Source organism: Scheffersomyces spartinae (assembly GCF_019049425.1).
Source record: "Scheffersomyces spartinae strain ARV_011 chromosome Unknown scaffold_29, whole genome shotgun sequence".
Lineage (NCBI taxonomy): Eukaryota > Fungi > Ascomycota > Pichiomycetes > Serinales > Debaryomycetaceae > Lizanozyma > Lizanozyma spartinae.
The window spans coordinates 16,245-37,989 of record NW_025065076.1 but is presented as its reverse complement, the minus strand read 5'-3'; the positions used below and the strand labels follow the sequence as shown (position 1 = coordinate 37,989).

The window sequence follows — 21,745 nt, the reverse complement described above, 5'->3', positions numbered from 1 at the left end:
CTAATCGATCATCTGATTACCCAGCTTTACGTCACATAATAGTTGGCGATTGGCTGTCAATGTCAAGTATTTAAGGCTTTTGAGTATGCTATTTGCAACCATTTAGAAAAGTTTCTTAGGTCCATACCTGTAAAGCTTCATAGAAATCAACTCTTTTACCCTTATTTTGGGTCAAGGATTGAACAAGAGCGTATCTAGCGTCATCGACCATCATGGGGTGTCCACAAGCCACAAAGGCAACTGATTTACTTGTTTCTTCTAAATCATTTCTAATGATATCATCCACAAGCGGTTTACCTTCAACAAAATTGATATGTGAAAGACAAGACTTCAAATGAGCAATATCAAGAGATACACTTTCTCTGCTCTTCTTCTCAGCATCATCATCATCCGTGTCTTTGTTGCTGTCAAAGTGGGCCAAGGTTTGGCTTGGCTTAGTTAAGTAGATGGTGGTTTCAACTTGTACATCTTTCAATGCTTCCAATTGTTCATAGAACCACATTATAGAACCGTAGTCTCTTATAATCCAATGCAACTTGAGTTTCCCCTTTGAAGGCTGCCTTTTCTTAGCTAAATGCGTAACTTCAGAGTATAAACCAGGGATACCGTTACCACCTGCAATGAAGCTCACACATTCGGTTCTCTTGTATTGACATGGCTCGGAGTATGGTCCTTCAACTGATACACGTATTTTGGCTTCTTTGGTGGGTGAGACCAACAAATATTTAAACAAATTGTAGGTGACTCCACTCTTCACCTTACAGTAGAGAATTATGGACTTACCATCGAGAGACTCGATACAGGTGAATGGATGCGATTGCCAAAAGCATGTTGGTTTCAAGAAGTAGATCCACACGTGTCCTCCAGGAGACATTCTCCAATGGTCTGATTTAGGTACTACAACTTTCAATGTTGCAGCTTCCTTTGTCAACGGATCTATCCCATTGCCATTACCCAATAACGTAACACAAGCTTCAGGGAATCCATAAATGAACATCCTTACAAGTCGAGCGACGCGATCGAAACCCCAGAGAGCTATTGCCGGGATAATCATTTGTAAGTATCCCAAATCAGCCAAATGGTACCAACAACCAATAATATAGAACACAGCAAGTAGGATGTGAAATAGCACAAATGTTTCGTACCAACGCCGACGAAATTGTAACATTGCTTGTAACATGATCAATCCCATAACAGCTGTTCCAACAGTACCCCATATAAGGTATGTTTCCTTCATCTCTTCCTTATAATCACCACGACCAACAAATATCACGGTGTAGCAAATAGAATGAATAAGGATCAAAAGGAACGATATCCGACTAACCCACTTGTGAAAAGTAATATTTGTGGCATAATTCCAACCAGTTAACCACAGAAGAATATTGTTTCTACCAGCAAAAAGAACAAGCATTGGGGTCAACATTGTTCCACCAATACCTGATCTGTCACCAACATACTTATTGAATGCTCCCTTCTTAGTTGGGAAAAGTGGATCATTCTCAACGTAGTATAAGTTAGCAAACAAAAGAACAAAATTCAACACAAGGAATACACAAATCACAAGAGTTTCCCAACGCAAAGGAATAAGCATGAAGATTAGCTTACCTAACCATGAAAGCTCTTGGTTTCTCTTTTTCCCATAGGTTGCTGGTAACAGAATATATTTTCTAAAGTTGTTTGAAATGGGGCCGGTTAACCTCATGTACAAGCTGGGCCAAAATATTTTGGTTAAATTCACAGCAGATGCAATTACCATCACTAATGTAAGCCACCACACCAACATGAGAGAATACCAAACAGAATTGTCGTAATTGTTAACTAAATAATTGACGTAAGCTTTATGATACAAAACTCTTGTTTCATTATTGAGTTTTAGAGGAACTGAAACCGGAATAGATTTGTTGAAGTTTGCGATCTCTATAGGGTAAACGGCTTTATCAAAGTAGAGTTTGTAAGCTTTATCAATAGCATCATCATTTATTGGAAGCCCATATGTTTGACAGTTGCTTTTTAGAGCGTTGATGGTTCCCTTCCTATAGTCATTAGAAACTTCTAAGCAACCTAGAATTGATGCTAAAGCGTTTTCGTTAGAACAAAAGCAAGGCCAGAACCCAACAGTTTTGTTACAGAAGGAAGCTGACTTATACAAGGGACGGGAACAAGCGAGAACAGACGCTCTTTTATTTCCGTACCATTCCAACGTTTTAAGCTTTGCTTCAGCACTTAGGGCCAAGAAGAATATATTAATCACTAAACTTAGGACTCCAAGATGCATTATTGTAAATTGGTTGCAAAATAGTTACTTTACAAAACAATTTCGTCAACTAAAGATAGAGATTCAATGACCTTATATATCATTTACTGATCAATTTCTAAGGAAGCATGGTATGTTAAACATTTATAATTATACGCTACGAATTAAAAAAACCAATCTCCATTGGTCCCCATGGTAACAACTCTGAACGTATATCTTTTAGCTCGGTTGTCTACAGTTTCCCCGGAAAATAACAATGAAGGCATCCTGTACCAATATTATAATGCCAAGATTATAGAAATTAAAGCAAAAGCGTATAACATTCTCAGTTGAATCTTCTGGTTAAGAAGAAACGAAACAAGTTGATGCTGCAAATTATCTTGTGCAGAAGCCAAATATCAAGCCTTCTTTCAAGAAAACTTTTTTTACACACACTAAATCCTTAAAAATTTGGTACCTGATGATTTGGTCATTTTCCAGCCGTTATATTGTTTCAATCATTGATAGTCATACCATAAACGTGACTATACGCTTAAGTCTCTCTTAAACTAGACCCGAGCCCTGTATTAAAGAATTGCCTCCTTTCAATTGAATCCGATTGTCGGCGTTACAGCATCAGCTATTGTGTTCTTCGCTATACAATTTACATTTGCAAGCTCACAAGAAGGTATGATACTTATTACATTGTGAAGGAATATATAGAACAGGTTTACGATATTATTCAATACTGCATACATTGTGGTGCATTTGTATGTGCTTCCTAGGAACCGACACACAAACCATAGCCCACGTCCAATCTACAGTAGCCCTCTTCAAGTTCCGGGCTCTGAATATAAGACTAACTACTAAGAGACCAGCTTCATGAGGTTTCGGTGAGTTTACATCGCAAATTAGACTCATCTTCACCCATCGTATTAGGCATATTCGTAAAGTAGATCGATTTCAAAATGCAGGATTGTGTATACAAAGGACGCAGGAGTAATCTAATCGATCGTTGACTCCAATTAGGAGAAGAGAAAAGTCGTCAAAAGTGGGTGTAGTTATAACCCGAGCTCGGTAACTAACCTAATACTTGCATTAAAGATTTTTTTTGGTTTGCATTTAAACAAACTTATTCCCCATCCATGGCAGGGCTGATCTCCCATATGAACTTCAAGCCAGTTTTTTAATGATTAATTAGGAAGTTCAAAAGGTTTGGAACAAATAGCGCATCCTCGTATTTACGTTAACATAGGGTAGTTTTGTATTTCTCCAGATTTGATTGAATTTCTCTCCGTAGAAATAGTTTACCACTTTGGTGTTAGGGTCTTTTAGATGTAATATCTGAATAATTTTTTTAGGTTCCACTACTTTCCCGTGCAAATCTTTGTTAAGTCACCAAAGTTAATACTATTTATCCAGTAAAAAAATTATAGAAATGTATAGATCTAGGTGGCTTTCCCAGGAATATACGATTTTTTTTCATATAATAATAATCATCAATATTGATATGAAATTTTTTCTATCATTTAATAGTGGAACAACGGGACTTGAATTCTGCTATCAAGTTATCCATGGCCCTAGTGCCGTCAGGATAGACTATTTTGCTATACTCAGGCAAATAAGCAAAAACTACATTAAGACCCCCAATTTCTGACGCAGCAACATCTAAAATGAAATGATATCTTCCACAAGTCGAGCTACTAAATATCACATCTTCTAGGGTAAATCCAAAGCACGTAGGTTTAGGTAGCTTAAGCATCCCTATGTTGGATGTCAATAAAGTCTGCCTACCTTCACGTTTCCCAATTTTGGCTTCCTGAGAATTCCAGACATTGGTGTACTTAACTAATCCCTTTTCCTTAAATGAATCTAAAGAAGATAAATCGTCAATTATCTCCTGATGGAAATCTTTCATTAAACTTAGCCACTCATCATCACTATTTAGCAGCAATTGAGATGGCTTGAAAATATTAATCAGCGATACAAGACATCCATAAATATCCTGGAACTGAGATGGCAAGAATCGTCTACCATCTACTGTTATACAGCTTTTAGTGGAAAATTATTTATCCGGATATAGGGCTGCGAAAATATACTTCTCTAAAAGTTTAAGAGCGATAATATGAATAAATGGAGTTAGTGTGATCTTGTTCCTCCTGCAGAATTCAAGCATTTTTGATAATTCACTTGGAGCAAAGTTGACTATTTGGTAGTCTGTCGTCATTTCTTTAGTGATCACATTATGAGCGAAAACTGACTCTGAAACTGGAGAGTTAGTCCATTTATACGTCAACATGTCTTTGAATGTTGAAGCAAAGTGACCAATTATTGTACTAAAATTGGGCTGAAATAAGCCAGTTAATTGCTCTACTGGCCCAATTAAGGAATCACCAAGGTAATCCTTCTCATCCTCGTAGCTAAATAATGTTTGTTGCATTTCACAGTATTCGTCCTGGAGATTTAGAGCTTCCATTAAATCTTTGTGAAACTTTGAACCACTGACTCCATCAAGCAACGCATGATCACAAACAAGTGAAACATACTGTCTTTTATCACTGGACGATTCTATCAAATAAACCATCCAAAGAGCCAGTGTCGGCGAGTTCATTTCAGGCCTTAAATCATTAAACATCTTCAAGACAGAATTATCAAAACTCTGAACTGACATACACTTCACCGCATCATTATAATTTAAGCTTTCAAGAGGTCTAACTTCAAAATTAGTACCATCATATTCTTTGTCCGACTTATATGAATGAGTACGATAAAAGTTATATACTAGCCAGTAATTTGAATCTCTAATTAACTTTTTCAAGGCACGACTAAGGACGTTGGGAGTTATTCGCCTTGTTCCTCTATATTTTCCTGTGACATTGAAACTGGTGTAGAAGTTACCAATATTACGAACCACAAATTGTCTCTCATAAAAGCCAATAGGTCTTCGGTGTTTCCTTTCGATCATTTTTGGTTTTTAAGAACAAGGTGGGAAAGAATTTCAAGTTGAAACTTTCGTACTCTTTATAGCTCCATTTTGACTATGACTCAATGACTTCTCGAAAATCGCTTCTGTATGTAGCATTAACATGTTAATTGTTACGCATGTGGTGTTTAATGCATTCTACGTCATTTTATAGAGTCATCGAGCACAAAGTACGACATATGTTTTGATGTATCTGTCTGCAATTTATAGGAAAGGCTTTATATCACATAAGAAACAGCGATCCACTAATACGTTTACGAGTAACCAAAAATTATGTTTAAAATGTGGCTGGAGGAAATGAAACTTGGCTTAATATGTAAAAGAAAAGGTAACAGGAAACACTTGATATCCGAATTGCAACTCTTAGTACTCTAATTTCCCTGAAGGCTGAATGAGGGAATTATTACACTTCACGAAACAGTTCCTACTGGGAGAGGAGACATTAAATCGACTGTAAAATGAAATGTAATATTGAGGTATTCAAGTGTAAAGCATTTTTCACTGAAAGAGTATGTGAAAGGTGTGAAGGACAGAAATGTCACACATTTTAGAGCTTTCAAAATACACAAAATCAAGTGATAAAATATGCGTGTACCTGTATATTTATAGTAAATTTCGCTATGGCAGGAATTGGGTACTCTGGCCGAGCTGGTCTAAGGCGCCAGGGTAAGGTCCTGGTCTCTTCGGAGGCGCGAGTTCGAATCTCGCGGGTATCATTATCCATTACCAGCAATTCCTCTTCATATTTTTTTCTAAATTAAACATAATGGTGATTAAAAATCTTAGTACTGTAACTGTTAGTACTGTGACCAAAGATACTCTAACATCCGTTATATATTCTAACTTTTCATTTAAAGTAACTGGCATTTAACCTGCAATTTGTTAGTGTTACCCTTTTTGGGTTTCACACAACCGGAATTGCTTCATAATCTCCGAAACCATACAGGTAGATACTACTACAAAGATAAGATATATCTTCTATCGTCAATAACCGTAAATAAATATACTGTAAGTAAGTTACTTTTCCAAGTCCGTGCCACTACTAGTATTTTGGCTATCTTGAGCTGGTGGTGGTGATGGTGGTGGAAGGGTTTGCTGTTGTTGCGCCGCAGCCATTTGTTTGCGCATAAAGTTTCCAAATATCTTCAACACAAAAGGGAACGCAGCAGATAAAAGTACTACCCATGCAGCCAAGATACCATAATTCCGGCCCAATCCTCCCTTATAAGTATTGAAGAAGATGACCTTTGTGATATCATAGGAATTGTGTAAGGGCATTGCGTAACCATAACGGAAAAACTCTGGACTTAAGGCAAGAGGTGCAAAAGTAGGAGCAATATTGGAGATAACCCAAAACAAAAGCCAAAATCCCACAAGTGAAGGATATACCATAATGAAAAACATACCCATGATTTCATTAGCAAACCCAACAACAAACATTGTCAAGAAGCTTGACATCCAAAAAACCACAAATCCTGCTCTTCCAAAGGCCTTCGTAAAATCAACTTGGAAGGCCAATGTCACAAAACAATATGCAAGGGATAAAACGAGATATGTCATACAAGCTGAAAAATATCTGTACATCACATAATGAAGGGGTTTTAAATGAAATTCTTGTGCAACCTTTTTATGGGTATCAGCAAAGAAACCAACTTGGAAAAATGTCATAATGATAATATAAATGAGACCAACTTGAGATGGTGCCACAAGTACAGGATCTGTAAACGGAATAAGGTCATCCCAATCAAAATTCCAAGGAGTTGAAACAATTTTAAAAGTTTCTTTATTCATATTGAAAAACGTATTATTAAACAATTGCCCTAAAATCGTTGGTTGTTGAGCCAACCAGATGGATTCTATTTTTCGGATTTGTGGTGTAACATATGCTGGAACATTAGTGAAATCTCTTCCTGTTTCGTAAATTGTCACGATTGAAGTGTTGAATAAGGAAGGATCACTTGATTCCAAAGCCTGGACATAATTGTATGATGAATTTGGTTTGACCCAAATAGAAGACCAAAAATTTTGGTGGTGTATTTGATAAATGATTTCTTCTTCTGTTGTTCTTCCCTTATCAGATTTCAATTCCGTTAATGTAGATGAATTGTAAACTCTCCAATCTCCTAAGGGACGAGTTTGCTTATTATTTGTGAGTAGTTGTTGGAAAAAGTCCCCAACAACTGGTTGAGTGCCATTGATGACTATATCGTCCTCTATCACAACCAACATCTTTAAGTTTCGCACTCTACCGTCCCGTCCATACATGGACCCCCAATAGATAGAAAAAATGGAGATCACAAAGAAAGCCATAATGAAGTACACCGTTAAAAATGTCCATACCAAACTCTTACGTTGGGAATGTAATTTCTCATTAAAGAATGAATATCTGCTTTGGATTCTATCAAGAATAGTTGGAGTTCTCTTGATCCCCAATTCCAGAGACACATCAGCAGAGTACCCCATAACTATATTCTCATCATCATCATCAGAGAAATGATCCGAACTGATTGAGTTCCGTTGTGACCCCACACTATTCCTTATTGGCTCACCGTTACCCTGGTAGGTTTCTTTCTGAGACATGGTCTTTGCCAAATATTCTTCTCCATATGGAGTAGCAGGAGCCAGCAGCGAGTCCGTACTGGATTTCCTTCCACTATCTACCATCGTAACTTTCTATATAAACTATTCTACTTCTTAACTTTTTTTTTTTAACGAAAAGTTCAAGGGTCCAACGTAAATATATATATGTGCGGCTTTCACGGGCAACGCTTTATATACCACCAAATATGATAGTGATTGGATTACAAAGAATTTCTTCCAAAAGGAAGTCCCAGTGCTTATATGGAGAACAACTTTGAATAACTCCACTACAGCTGACATACGAAAGGTTCTATATGTGCAGGCCATACGTTGACTAATTCGTAATGAGGAAGAGGAGTTAGAAAGAGACTCTGCAGGAGCAACAGGCTTTGTTTAGTATTCTAATGCCGAACATTCTGAGGAGGTCTGGCCCGAACGGCGGTCGGATGCCAGATGACGCCACAATGCAGTATTTTGACAGCAATATGTTGGATTCAAGCAATTACTAAGTCTACAGGTGACCAAACCTGCTTAATAATCACCCCAATATTTCTCTCTCTATCCCCCATAGTTAACGTGTGCATTAACAACAAGTTCTTATAGTCGTTAGCAAAGAGCATTAAAGCAGTTAAAAGAAACAATCTCGTTAGATAAAATTACAACAACACAATATGTTATTTAGGGGCTACCGTTTGTGAAACTGTGACCTACTGACTTAGATACGGAAATTAAAAACACTACAGTATCTATTATCTCCGTTTTGGCGAACACACTACCGAGAATTATATTAATACGGCTGTAACAATGTAATGTGAGTTTAAATCCGTATGATATAAGGCAGATCGTCCAATATACAACAAAAATGTAGAAAGATAGTAGAATTATTACCGACGTTACTACTAATAATAAACAAAATTAAAATCATGACCTTGATTTCGACCTCAATTATCATTGATAGTACGCCTGAAGTTGTTAGAAAGTCATTTCTTGACTTTAAACATTACCCGGAATGGGCACCATTCATTACATCAGTTCAGGTCCAAGATAAGAAAAGAGATCAAGAAATTGATTCCTATGCTGATTTAAAAGCAGGTGAACATTTGGTAGTTGCATTACAAGATAAAGAAGGAGCCAAACCAAATATAATTGAGCCTGTTTTACTTGAAAATTCCCCAGAAAGATTCCAATGGAAGGGTAAGGTTCTTTATGATTGGATCTTTTGGGGTGCTCATAAATTTGAATTCAAACCAATTGAAAATGGCACTAAAACAGAATTGATTCATTCAGAACAATTTGGTGGTTTGCTTACTTCAATTGTTATTTATTTTTTCAATCCTGAAGCACTGTTTATTCGTTTCAACGAATCACTTAAGAAAAGAGTAGAGTCAATATAGTACACGTGAGAGATCACGTGAAACTCTCAATTTTTTGTTTTCCAGGTTTGACCAATAGGCACCCAGTATTCAAGGGTCAGTATAATTTATATACCTTTATGTTCACGTAAACTCTTAATGATGTATATGTATAAAATAATAATATAAAGACTATACAAATGATCCCAGGACGACATAGTCCCCTCACTTTGTTATAACAAAACAAAAAGTCGAATAAATATGCTATATTCTTGAATCGTACCAAATTTTTCATTGGTAACTTTTCTTTTTCATTACCGAGACCCACTCATTTCTATTCAAAGATTGATGGTCTACGTTATGGATTTTTCTTCCTCTTCCTTGTTTATTTAGCAACACCTTGTAAAGCTTCTAAAACTTCCAATTCAATGGTAGCTTCAGCAGCAACAACTTCATCAGAAGATGCAGCTCTCTTTTGAGCATCGGCAATCAATTGCTTAACGGCTTGTCCATCAAATTGATCAGGCTTGAAAGCTTCAATGGCAGAAATAGTCAACTTGTTACCGGGTTGAACAGTAGCAATACCACCAGAAACAAAGTAAGTATCGGTTTCACCACCTTTAGAAATGATTTCCAATAAACCTGGTCTCAATTGTTCGACTATTGGAATATGGTTAGCCAAAATACCCAAGTCACCGTTAATGGATGGCAAGTTAACTTGTTGAACTTCAGAATCGGAATACAAGGTTTGATGAGGAAGAGCCAATGATAATTTCAAGGCATCAGAAGAGGCAGCCTCGGTGGCGTAACCTCTTCTGACAACATTGGAAGATTGTCTGGCAACGGTACGTAATGTTTGTCTGAACATGACTGTTGTGTTTAGGGTTGGAGTTCCTTTAGCGTGGATTTAAGATTAGTTGCACTATTTCAATGTTGAATTATTGGTGTCCGATTTTCGATACTGGTTTGTCGTTTTGTGCTACTTTGAGAAAAATTTTAATATGGGAGAGAGCTCGGGGTTTTGTGTACGTCAATTCCCCCTCTTCATTGGTCAACGTAGACTTCCGTAAAGGGTAATATATACTGATACATACAGTAATATGAAGCTCATATAATATAGGGTAATACTATACTATTTAATCATATTCACCAAATTGGTTCAAGAAACTATCAACATCAAAACCTTCTTCATTACCCAAATCAATATTAGCATTCCCATCTCCAAGATCTCTCAGATCAAGCATATCGATATTCAATCCATTGAGTAGTTCGTCATCATTAGCCAATAGTTCATTCATTTGCATGTCTGACAAATCCTTATCATTCTTCATATCATTATTATTATTGTTGGTGTTGTTATTGTTCGTAGCAGTAGTGTTATTATTGTTGCTATTGCTGGTGTGGGTGGAGTCAATGTGACTATTATTGTTGTTGGAGTTATTATTATTACCATTATTATTATTACTATTATTAGTATCACCAACATCACTCATTTCAAGATCTATTAAGTCTTTCTTACTTGTATCATCATCGAAAGTAACCCCAAATTCACTATCTTTGAAAAGAAGATCATTAGGATCATCTAACCCCACTTCAGGCTTATCATTCATTCCTCCTAAATCATCAAAGTAATTGAAATTATACTGATCAAGCAGTTCTTGTTGTTCCTTCTGCAGTTGTTCTTCTAGCTTTTGAAGTTCCTCTCGCTTCCTTCTTTCAACTTCCTCCTCTCTTAATTTGGCTTCTCTTTCTTCTCTTTCCTGTGCTTCTCGGACTTCTTTCTCCTTTTGTTCTCGAGCCCTACGTTCCTCTAATTCCTTACGTTGTTTCTCCAACTCTTCAAGTCGTATCCGTTCCTTCTCTCGTGCTTCTTCTTCAGCCTTACGCTTCCGTTCAAGCTCTTCTTGTAACCGACGTTGTCTTTCAAGTTCTTCCTCTGCTCTCTTACGTCTTTCTTCTTCCTCCTTCAACTTCAACTCCTCTTGCTTCTGTCTGTTCTCGACTATCTGATCAATACACCATCTAGCATCATTGAACTTGCTAATAGTATCGTCTAGTATCTCGTCAAACTTGCCCAAATTGCCCATCAATTGTTGTTCTATGGCTGGTGGGATAATCTCATTGCTACTACCTGCTATCAAGTTACTCAGTCGTTTGTTATTAGCAATAATCTCCACAATGTACCCGGACGTTCTAAGAATATCCTGAAAGGAAACATTCAACTTTGATTCTAGATTCATGACACAACACACTCTCCAACTGGATGAACTAGCTTGTATTAGTTGAAGTAGTTTAGTGGCTCGGTTCAATTCACCTTCATTTGAGGCGGGGAGATTAAAGGTTTAAGATAATCACTTATGTAACAAATTACGTAAGCAGAATCATTGATTTCCGGTTGCTGTAGTCACGTGAGTGCCGGAACGCGTATTCTAATTTATATAAATTCATCAAAAGATCAACACCATTACTTATTCATCTTTACATTAAAAGTTAACGCTCAACAGACAATAGAAGGTATTCTGTCTATAAGCTGCTGTGACCAATCAGATATACACTTGCATTATGACAGATATCATCACCAATAAAGGACCATTGGGTTACGTGTGGATGGCTTCAACTTATGATAGGAAGCTCACCAGGAACCAACTACTAAACACTGATCTTGTTCAATATAGTAACTTGATATCCCACTATCGTATTGGTGGCAACAACAGTAATAATAGTGCGGAAACAACTCCTGATACAACTATAACTACAACCACTACCAATAATAATAAATCCATAACCCTTAGATATTCAGCTCAATTGCTTTATGGGGTCTCCAAGATATACAATAGAAAGACCAAGTATTTGCTTGAAGACTCTAATGAAACATTAACAAAGTTGAAACATAGTTTATATGCCTCAGGAGCCATTTCAGAAAACGCCAACTCCGTTAACGTTGATCCTCATAAAACAATAGTATCTGATCTTAAGAGTCTTATGCTTGAAGACCAAGTTACAAAGTTTGATTTGCTTTATCAAGAAGACTTGAACTTGGATGAACAGGATAGTGACGATCAATCAGCACAAACAATATTTCAACAATTGGCTGCTAGACAGTTGGCCAACCCTAATGAATCTACCTTTGATGATTCAATTGAATATGGAAGAAACTCTCCACTTATAGGAGATAGACAAGATGAAAGCAACATCAGTGACTTGGAAATGGCTGACAATGAAGCAGAAGAAGCAGAAGAAGCAGAAGACGATGAGGATTTAGAATTGAACTTTGAAAGTAATGATATGGCTGATCGTTCAATAGAAATCGGAAGAGATGCCCCACGTTCACCTCTAGCAGCATTGGAGAACGATGATACTTCTATAATTGCTGGCTTGAAAGAAAGAGAGTTTGATTTTGGAGGTTTTGATCAACCTTTACAAACTCTTAGTGACATTGAAGATAATGATTTCCCTGCATCTACTTCTGATAATGAACAACAGTTAGATGATTTTGGACGTCCAATTTCAGCAGCAGTTGTTCTGCCACCTGCATCCAATAGACAATCAACTAATACCAAGAGAAGAAGAACAGGAATCACTGAGCAAGGAGAAATCATTCTCAATAATAGAAAATTGGTAGTGGATGATATTGACCAATTAGAAGGAATCCCATTCAACGCCCTTCGAGAAAACCAAGCAAGAATAATGCATTCCACCAGATTCTTAACCCTTGAATTATCTGAAACTCAAAAGTTGCAATTGATCTATGAACTTTCTGCTCCACCTAGTAAGAAGAGAAAACTTTGGGATGTTGATTCTGAATTGCAAGATGCTTGTATAAAATTGGCACAACAAGAAGAGAAACAAATGAGACAACAACATGAATTGCAATTTAGAAGTTTTGATGACTTTAATGATTTTGGAGATTTTGGGGGGGCCGATTTATCACTACCAGAATTGGATTCTGACATTTCTCGTGATTCAGATTCAGACAGTGAATTACATCTGCTTTATGGGAAACAAACAGATAGGGAGAATTCAATCATAGATATTGAAGAAACCAATGCTCAATCAAGTATTCAGATTGCAGAACAATTGAGAGAGATCTTCAAGGACAATCAAGAAACCAATTTAACACAATTAATTGCTCTGGATAATCAGATTCACGCCATAAACCCTGAAAGGTTCCCCTTATGGCAATCCAAGAATTTAAATTCTGAGTTAATACCTCCACCTAACAATACTAGAAGAGAGGCCGTCAGATGTTTATTTGAAGTGTTAGTTTTAGCCACTAATGATTGTGTTAGTATTGAGCAAGACAATGAAGCCTATAAGCTTCAAAAGGACTTTATCATAAAACCCAAAGACACCTTATATAGTAAATTTCTTTGAAAAAATTAATGAATGAACACTAATACATGTCTTGTAAGCCAGAATCTATGTCAAGATTACGCCTTAATCTTGAAGTATCCTTTAATATGGTTTCATCAATTTCATACAAGGAGACAGACCCATCAAGAAACCCTACCACAAGTTGTTTTCCGTCACTATCAAATGCAATTTTGGTGGGAGAGGTTGCTTCGGTTATAACAATATCAACTATAGGAGATCTCATACGAACCTTCAAATCCCAAAATTGAACTATTGGTGTTAATGACAATGCTAAAGTCACAAACTGGAAATCATAATGGGGTCGTACAGCCAAACCTATTATTAGGTCTTTAGTGGGTATTTCCAATAATGGTTGAGGGTTTGTAAGCATCCATAATTTCAAAGAACTATCAAGATGAGTTGTGATGAAGTATTTCCCCTCTAGAAATGATGATAACGATGTTGGAAGTAGCGACTCACCGGGTCCTGTACTCGTCTTGGTTTCACTTTGATATACTGATTTTATAAGCTCCATATCGTTTCCAAGACGGTACAAGTTACCCTTAGAACTAAGAACCACTAAATTACTTAGAAACTTGTGTTGGTCGATAGCAAAGGAAGCTTCTTGAAGAGCAAGATCACCTCTTAAGGCAACCACCCCCTCAATCCCTATATTTTCAGTGCTCACATTGCCTGTATCATCTTTGGTTGAAGTTTTAACAATATTAATAGAAGAACATTTGGGAGATGCAAGTATACTTGTAGACCATAGGGAGACCATTCCGGAATAAGTAGTAATGACGATTGAGTCGTTATTCTCAATAGATAACTGAGTGAGTGATGATATACCTGAGTTATGAGCTGAATTGTTATTACAATCAGTAGCATTGGGGTGTGGGCTGGAGATCGAAGGTAAAACAATGTATTCGGTTTCTGTGGATGTGGATTGTCTATTTGTTGGATCATTCAAATCCCAAATCACTATTCTTCCATCTGCCAACCCAGCAATGACTCTCTTATTATTGCAGTGATCAAATTGGATTTGACAGATAGACGTGTCACATTCCAACACAAACTCTGTTGTTGGAGGGTTTTTATCAAAGTTGTATACTTTGGCAAGTCCATTCAGTTGATGAGGTGAATCACATCTTGCGTACGACACAACCACCAAACCTGGGAATCGAGCTGACACATCAATTCCCGCTATAGCACGCACATTTGAATTGGCTTCTATTCGAGCCAATAGTTTGAAGGGATTAAAGTCTTCCACATCTGTATTGGTCCCATTAGCAGTAAAGCTTACATCATACTCATCGAAAACAGTAGGCTCTTGTATTTCCTCTTGATACAACGACTTGAGTGCTGCATTGGAATCCTCAATCTGCGTATCCAAAACCGTTGCTTTATCATCATCACCATCATCGCCATCATCACCACCATCATCGTCACCATCATCATGTTCAATTTCTTCTATTGACTCAAAGAATGACTCTACTGTTTGAATACCCTGATTACACTGAATGTCTTCCAAATGCTTCTTGAATCGGACATTAACCACCGTGTCAGAGTTGGCCACAGTGTCCTTATCTTCAATAATTGTGTCAGTCTGAATAGCAATGTCTACTTTACCTGGAGTGGTCTCCAAAATGTTATCCACATCAAGCAGATTGATCTCTTTACTTGGACTTCCAAGCTGGCGTCTCCGTTTAAGCTCTTGGAGCCGCTGTCGTTTCTGCTCAAGAAGCGACTGTCGTTCAGAGTCCATGCTATTATAAGGAAGATGAAAAAGGTAGTAGTTGCAAGTAATAGTACTACCTATAACAATAACAGTAACAATAACAATAACAATTATAGTGTTTTGATTGATTACGTAATATATTAGCTAAAATGTGTGTATATTTCAGACTGGCTTGAGTATATTTGAGTATCAAAAATCATCAAAGTGCACACTGTAACAAGCATAGACAGATACATATATATAAGAGTTGTACATATATACGCTATAGGTGCAAGCTAGGTTATCACGTGACTCAAACTATCATAATACAACGGTATCCAAAGTAACTCAATCATGTCACGTCATGATATTAACGATATTCTTGAAGACTTTGAAAGCACAGCTAAGACAACCCCGGTCTCAGTCAACATATGCAATGAACTCACAACAGCAATGATAAATGAAAGAATGGCTCCTGAATTGCTACCTTATAATCATCAACTAATGGCCAAGGTGCTTCTGAAGTTATCTGCACAACAACAGTACTTACTTGATGCTCATGAATACGGTGATGCTAATGTTGAGTCTGGGGTTATCAGTAGTGACTTCAAACTTCAGTTGATGATAATAGAAACCGATATAGAACGAGTCAACTATTTGGTGCGACTTTATTTGAGAACAAGGATATCCAAGCTTGATAACTTTTCCTTGTTCTACATACGAAAGTCTAACATAGAATTGGATGTGGATGTGGAACCAGAAACGAAGTCAACCAATAAGAATGCTAAACCTTCACATTTGTCGGACGAGGAGTTGGAATATATCCATAATCATTTCCGTATAATGTCTGATCTCTTCAACAACAGTTTCTTAAAGAAACTTCCAAGACTGTTGGCTCTCTTGGATGAAACATCACCAGAATCAATGATCACTGAACCTGATTTGAATGAACCGGTGTTCTTCAGATCGTTGTCCCGAGAAACTATCCGTATAGATGGAGAAGACGAGTTGGATATTATTCATGATGGTGTTTATGTTGCCAGATATAGACTTGTGCAATCTTACGTTCATAAAGGAGATATCGTCCTAATATAGTATTCTCTTAATATTATGTTGTCACAACTGTATAGCCACATCCACCAGGACAATCAACATTCTCATCTTCAACAAACCATTCACGTAGGCACCAGAAATGACCCCTATGACCACATTTCAAACTAACAACAACGTTCAATCCTTTACAAGGTTCATTGCAATAGATACAATTCAGTTGCATCTTGTTACAGTTATCACAGTACCAAAACCCAAACTCTCCTCCCACTTCTCCTTCTCCTCCTCCTACCTTCAGGGCTGTAACCCTATGCTTACTTTTCTCATTGAGTAACAACTTCTGACAATGACAACAGTAGAAGCGTAGATCCACTTCATTCTTGGTATGTTCAACTATTTCGGGCAATAATGCCCGAGGAACACTATTAATCACCTTAGCAGCAATGGAAAAGAGTCTTTTCCTCTTTAAGATATCCACATACGTTAAATACCATTCCATGGCTGCTTCTTTAGTCACCACCCCAGTGTCATAAAACAACAGACATAAAGTACAACACATGATAATGTCACCTTGTTGAGCAGAGTACTCCAATAATTGTTCTAGTATCTCCTTCAACTTCCAAGGTTTATGGACCTCATACTCCTTTGTCTTCTCATGATCGATGGCTCTGGTCAATTCCGATCTGGTATCCACTTTAGAACTTTCCTGTTCTGTCTTCTCTTCAACATCATTAGCATCACCATTAACATGTTGAAGACTACGTCTTTGGAACGCCATTTTACTGCCTTGCAAAAAGGTTGAATCTCGTCTTGACAAGGTCCCAGGCCCAGCAGACCCAAAATGAGTCATTTGGAGAGACCCGTACAACACTGGAGATGCTGATGATGCAGAGCTGAACAGGAACCTTGAGCTTGGAATCTCATTATCCAAATCTTCAAATGCTTGGGCCCTGGTAGTGGTTGAATATTTCCTATTCAATAGAGGACTTTGCTGTAGGGAACCACTATAAACCGAATAAGGTCTCATAGGAGGAACTGTATCAATATTCAATTTCAACTTACGTGATCCTTCTTCGGAATTATTATCAACCAGTGGTTGAGTTAAAATGCCCTTTATCTTTTGATCCGTTGCCCCAGAAGAAGAAATAGCAGCTTGTTCTGCATCTTCAACACCATCACCACCTTCTTCATCGTCATCATCCTCTATAGCCACTTCATTGAAGGCTGCGTCTTTGAACTGAGCATTCCTGGAGAATATCGTACTGTTAACTCGAGAGATATTGGGACTGGTGAAACTATTACCTCGACTTTTAGCTAACATCTCCACCAAACTACTGGTAGAATTATTTTTGATCTTAACCCTTTCTTCAGATTCAGTTTCAACACCACCATGATGGTCTTTCAACTCTTGATAATTATTATTAGTGGTCAGTGATGACATTGAATTGAAAGAACCAACGAGATTACCAAGTTCTGACAGGATTGACTTGAGTTCTGGTAAATCCAGACTTTCACTACTAAAGTTCTTAGTTTCATTATTATTGTTATCATCACCATTATCTTGTTGATAGGTTGCCTTTCTTCTTGTTTGGTTGTCATGATAATCTTCCACCGCTATGGCTAGAGCCTGCCAACTCTGACAATGACGGAACTTATTAGCGCTAGCAGCATATTCAGCATTGAATAAACATACTCGAGCCAATGAAAAGCTATCTGGGATCTCCAATAGATAAGATCGGGCTATGATCTCAAAGCCAACCTCATCATTCAACGGCAATGGAATAGAAACAGGACAAACATAAGGACTGGTATAGTTTATACTCAAGTATCTCTTTTGTCCTGTTAAACTTGATGCTGAATGGCCAGATGCTTGAGTCATTTGGGAAGGGTTTCTCTTTAAAACTGGTCGATTATGGACCCCCTCTGAATTGGAATGCTTTAATGCTGGAGACCCTGGACGAGGAATAAACATATTATTATAGCTTTGAGGTCTCAAATAAGCCCTATCTTTAGGTGAGACCGAATAATTGGAAGAAATGAAATCCATAGGATTAGCAGTCACGGAGGCCATACCGGGAGTAATAGGAATTGAAACTGTGTTATGTAAAGGTTCATCTACTTCTTCCACTAAATTCAACAGATTCATGGCTAATTCACTTGCAACATCCAGAACACTTTCGGCAGCTTCAGTATTGATAGAAGACAGAGTTTCTACATTTATTTGAAACTCATGACGTTCTTGATCAACGAATGAAAAGTCACAGAACCCATTGGACCACCCAAGGGTCACATCATTTAAATCTTCAATGGGATGAACAATATGATCGGAATATGAGTCTAAATCATAAGAGACAAAGTCATTGGACTTGGATATCGACCATAATTTTCTTGAAAAGTCTGTGTTGTTGGCCCAAATAAAGTTTTGGAATGCCTTTAGATTCTTGGTATAAATTGTATCTCTGGCAATGAACTTCCGTCTTAGATTGAACACTGAAATGGTTGGATCGTCATTCAAATAGTTACAGGCAAAATCATAATGGAACAAAGGATCTGAAGGTGTGATAGATGCACTGGAAAGAAACTCTCGTTCATCATACGAGAGCTTATCATCATTCGAATAAGTAGATTCTACGTTGTCATTTCCACTACCATTGCCACCATATTTGACAGGGTAATTAGACCATCTAACCTTCATAACAGGACCATAAGTGTTGATGATAAAATCAGGACCAGGACCAGCTTTAGTACCACCAGAGATTGAATCTCCATAGCTACAAACACACATTCTCTTGTCTCTTCCACCAGTAATAACGTACTCCTTTTCAGGATGTATATGCAATGATAATGCTGGACCCGTATGGAAATTCCATTTCCTTTCAGGATTATTAATCAAGTGTTGATAATTGGAATTGCTTCTCAAATCATACTTACAAAGAGACCCGGAATCATGAACTGATAAGATGGTGAGTTTGTTTCTTCTTGAGGAATGTGGAGAATATTGACACGATCTGATGGGATCTGAATGGTTACTGAATGAAACGGAAATCATTGGTTTGGGAGAAGCTGCTCTTAAATCCCAAAACTTGATAGTACCATCTTGAGATCCAGATATTAACAAGTTGGCCAGATCATCAACAAAATCAAGAGAATTGATTGTTCTTCTATGATCCACTAATTTATGATATAAAGTAGCAGATCCTCTATTTGAAAGTCTATAAATGGAAACATCACCATTTGAAAGTCCACATGCAATTGTATCATCTTTAGTCTTTATAGTGTTGACCATATTAAGCTTTGCATTACGGTGATTGGCATAGACCGAAGACGACTTGCCTGCATCAAGAAGGTTATATTCTTTCACTACTCTTGTTTGTAGAGTATCTAGAGCCAATAGTTTCAAGTAGTTCTTCCCACCTATGACCACATGATGTTTTGGAGTTTCACCACCCCAATTTATGGGATGAGACAATTGAGAGAGTGCAGTCACTTCTCGTTCACAATGGTAGGTCAATTCGGAAGATCGTGATGGTATATTATTGTTGATGTTGTTATTGGATGACTTTAATGATGAAGGGAATGAATTACCAGGAGATGATAACAGAGATCCACTCTCCAGTCCATTCAGTTGACTCAAGTTACCATAGAAGTTCTTTGCAAACTTGGTGAAGCTCAGATGATGACCGGTAGAGCCAGACATGATGGGACGAGTAGAAGCAGTGGTAGTAGTAGCAGTAGCAGCAGTAGTAGTAGTAGCAGCAGTAGTAGTAGCAGCAGTAGTAGTAGAAGCAGTAGTAGTAGTAGTAGTAGCAGCAGTAGTAGTAGTAGCAGCAGTAGTAGTAGTAGCAGCAGTAGTAGTAGCAGCAGCAGTAACAGTAGCAGTAACAGTAACAGTAGTAGCAGCAGTAGTAGTAGCAGCAGCAGTAACAGTAGCAGTAACAGTAACAGTAGTAACAGGAGCAGTAGTAGTAACAGTAACAGTAGCAGTAACAATATAATTGCACACTAGTTACGTTCCATAATAATTTCGGACATAAAACAACACTATGATTATTTCTCAATCGTTATACCACTATTAACCAGTCCGTTTGATATACCAATTCAATGCCTTAACTCATGTCATAGTACCAATATAGCATATCAATCGGTACTTACTCTTTGTTTTGTATGGGGAAGTTATATACAGGCTTCGCGGAAAATTAACTTCTGCAATCGATTGTCCCACTGTGGTATGCCAGTGACTACATGCTGCTATTGCACCATGGTATAGCTTTACTCTACTACTACTGTAGTATGCCACTATACACTGCTGTGATCTAATACTGTGATAGTGTACTACTGTAGTATCACCCCTATTCTGTTCCATTACGTACTGTTCCTATTAGACTCCGTAGTTGACTCACGGGAGCGTTTCGTCTTTAGTGTATATAGTGACGATTTGAGTGTGATATAACGGTATCCGAGGATTCAAGTATTCAAACGTATAAACACGATAAGGCTACAGTCGCTACTACTACCACATCTATTCTTACTACTTCCTCTACGCCTCCCATATCATGGCATCGCTTCTCCTTCTTAAACTATTCAAATACGTCAAGATCGCAACTCAAGTGGGTGTATCCTTTGGAGCGCTACTCCTTCTAGGTCTCTACACCTTCCAATGCAAATTGATATACCCTAGCGGTCTCAATGACGGCAGAGGCCATTGCGCTACTCCAGATGAATATGATATGCCTAATTATGAGTTGGTATATTTGGAAACTGATGATAAGGAACGGCTACAATGCTTCCTGTTGAAACATGACCCCTTATCTCCAAACTACAGTAACAAAACGGTACTTATTCTTTCTCCCAATGCTGGGAACATAGGACATGCTTTGCCTATAGTGTCACTTTTCTACAATAAGTTTGGCTATAACGTCTTCATCTATTCCTACAGAGGGTATGGCAAATCCAGTGGATCACCCAGTGAAAAGGGTCTCAAATTAGATGCTCAGAGAGTGGTCAAACACTTGACGGAAGAAGACACTCAATATATGAAATCAAGTGTCATTCTTTATGGTCGTTCATTAGGGGGAGCCGTGGCTATTTATATTTCTGCTACCATGTCAAAGGCAGTCCTGGGGTTAATATTAGAGAACACCTTCCTTTCAATAAGAAAATGTGTACCTCATATCTTCCCACTACTCAGGTTTTTTACAATGTTTGTTCACCAGAGATGGGAGCTGGAACAGTTGTTGAGCCTAATCCCTGATTCCATTCCCGTATTACTCTTGAGTGCCAGAAAGGATGAAATCGTGCCTCCAGAACATATGGACCACATTAACCAAACTTTAAACTCTACCTACAAAGAGATGCATACATTCCCTGATTCGGACCACAACGATACGGTTTGTCAAAGGGGTTACTGGGAGATCATTCATGAGTTTATAAAACAGAATGTTAATCCAGTAGGTTACTAGTATTATTATCAAAATGTG

General features: G+C 37.7%; 11 protein-coding genes and 1 non-coding gene across 12 annotated transcripts; 5 read left to right on the top strand and 7 right to left on the bottom strand.

Moving 5' to 3' along the window:
- Positions 1-115: 115 nt before the first annotated feature.
- Positions 116-1,702, bottom strand: KQ657_003128 (ferric reductase family protein; the record flags this gene model as incomplete). Its single annotated transcript, XM_043193863.1, has 1 exon — positions 116-1,702. The coding sequence occupies one exon, from the start codon at positions 1,700-1,702 to the stop codon at positions 116-118; it is 1,587 nt and encodes a 528-aa protein (XP_043047004.1).
- A 2,056-nt stretch (positions 1,703-3,758) lies between these two features.
- Positions 3,759-5,198, bottom strand: KQ657_003127 (uncharacterized protein; the record flags this gene model as incomplete). The annotated part of the gene is made up of 2 exons (XM_043193862.1): positions 3,759-4,263; positions 4,333-5,198. 2 exons carry the CDS (start codon positions 5,196-5,198, stop codon positions 3,759-3,761), a joined length of 1,371 nt encoding a protein of 456 aa, XP_043047003.1.
- A 651-nt stretch (positions 5,199-5,849) lies between these two features.
- KQ657_003126 lies at positions 5,850-5,932 on the top strand. The gene has a single exon. It is a non-coding gene; the product is annotated as a tRNA-Leu (tRNA).
- A 301-nt stretch (positions 5,933-6,233) lies between these two features.
- On the bottom strand, positions 6,234-7,880 carry KQ657_003125 (SNG1 family protein; the record flags this gene model as incomplete). Its single annotated transcript, XM_043193861.1, has 1 exon — positions 6,234-7,880. The coding sequence occupies one exon, from the start codon at positions 7,878-7,880 to the stop codon at positions 6,234-6,236; it is 1,647 nt and encodes a 548-aa protein (XP_043047002.1).
- Positions 7,881-8,719: 839 nt separating this feature from the next.
- Positions 8,720-9,190, top strand: KQ657_003124 (uncharacterized protein; the record flags this gene model as incomplete). Its single annotated transcript, XM_043193860.1, has 1 exon — positions 8,720-9,190. The coding sequence occupies one exon, from the start codon at positions 8,720-8,722 to the stop codon at positions 9,188-9,190; it is 471 nt and encodes a 156-aa protein (XP_043047001.1).
- Positions 9,191-9,533: 343 nt separating this feature from the next.
- ATP16 (F1F0 ATP synthase subunit delta) lies at positions 9,534-10,016 on the bottom strand (the record flags this gene model as incomplete). Its single annotated transcript, XM_043193859.1, has 1 exon — positions 9,534-10,016. One exon carries the CDS (start codon positions 10,014-10,016, stop codon positions 9,534-9,536), a length of 483 nt encoding a protein of 160 aa, XP_043047000.1.
- Positions 10,017-10,284: 268 nt separating this feature from the next.
- Positions 10,285-11,468, bottom strand: KQ657_003122 (uncharacterized protein; the record flags this gene model as incomplete). Its single annotated transcript, XM_043193858.1, has 3 exons — positions 10,285-11,341; positions 11,401-11,420; positions 11,463-11,468. 3 exons carry the CDS (start codon positions 11,466-11,468, stop codon positions 10,285-10,287), a joined length of 1,083 nt encoding a protein of 360 aa, XP_043046999.1.
- Positions 11,469-11,710: 242 nt separating this feature from the next.
- Positions 11,711-13,522, top strand: MCD1 (kleisin alpha; the record flags this gene model as incomplete). Its single annotated transcript, XM_043193857.1, has 1 exon — positions 11,711-13,522. One exon carries the CDS (start codon positions 11,711-11,713, stop codon positions 13,520-13,522), a length of 1,812 nt encoding a protein of 603 aa, XP_043046998.1.
- A 19-nt stretch (positions 13,523-13,541) lies between these two features.
- KQ657_003120 (uncharacterized protein) lies at positions 13,542-15,266 on the bottom strand (the record flags this gene model as incomplete). The annotated part of the gene is made up of 1 exon (XM_043193856.1): positions 13,542-15,266. The coding sequence occupies one exon, from the start codon at positions 15,264-15,266 to the stop codon at positions 13,542-13,544; it is 1,725 nt and encodes a 574-aa protein (XP_043046997.1).
- Positions 15,267-15,572: 306 nt separating this feature from the next.
- Positions 15,573-16,313, top strand: SLD5 (DNA replication protein; the record flags this gene model as incomplete). Its single annotated transcript, XM_043193855.1, has 1 exon — positions 15,573-16,313. One exon carries the CDS (start codon positions 15,573-15,575, stop codon positions 16,311-16,313), a length of 741 nt encoding a protein of 246 aa, XP_043046996.1.
- A 13-nt stretch (positions 16,314-16,326) lies between these two features.
- RTC1 (uncharacterized protein) lies at positions 16,327-19,965 on the bottom strand (the record flags this gene model as incomplete). Its single annotated transcript, XM_043193854.1, has 1 exon — positions 16,327-19,965. The coding sequence occupies one exon, from the start codon at positions 19,963-19,965 to the stop codon at positions 16,327-16,329; it is 3,639 nt and encodes a 1,212-aa protein (XP_043046995.1).
- Positions 19,966-20,995: 1,030 nt separating this feature from the next.
- Positions 20,996-21,727, top strand: KQ657_003117 (uncharacterized protein; the record flags this gene model as incomplete). Its single annotated transcript, XM_043193853.1, has 1 exon — positions 20,996-21,727. One exon carries the CDS (start codon positions 20,996-20,998, stop codon positions 21,725-21,727), a length of 732 nt encoding a protein of 243 aa, XP_043046994.1.
- Between the last annotated feature and the right edge of the window lie 18 nt (positions 21,728-21,745).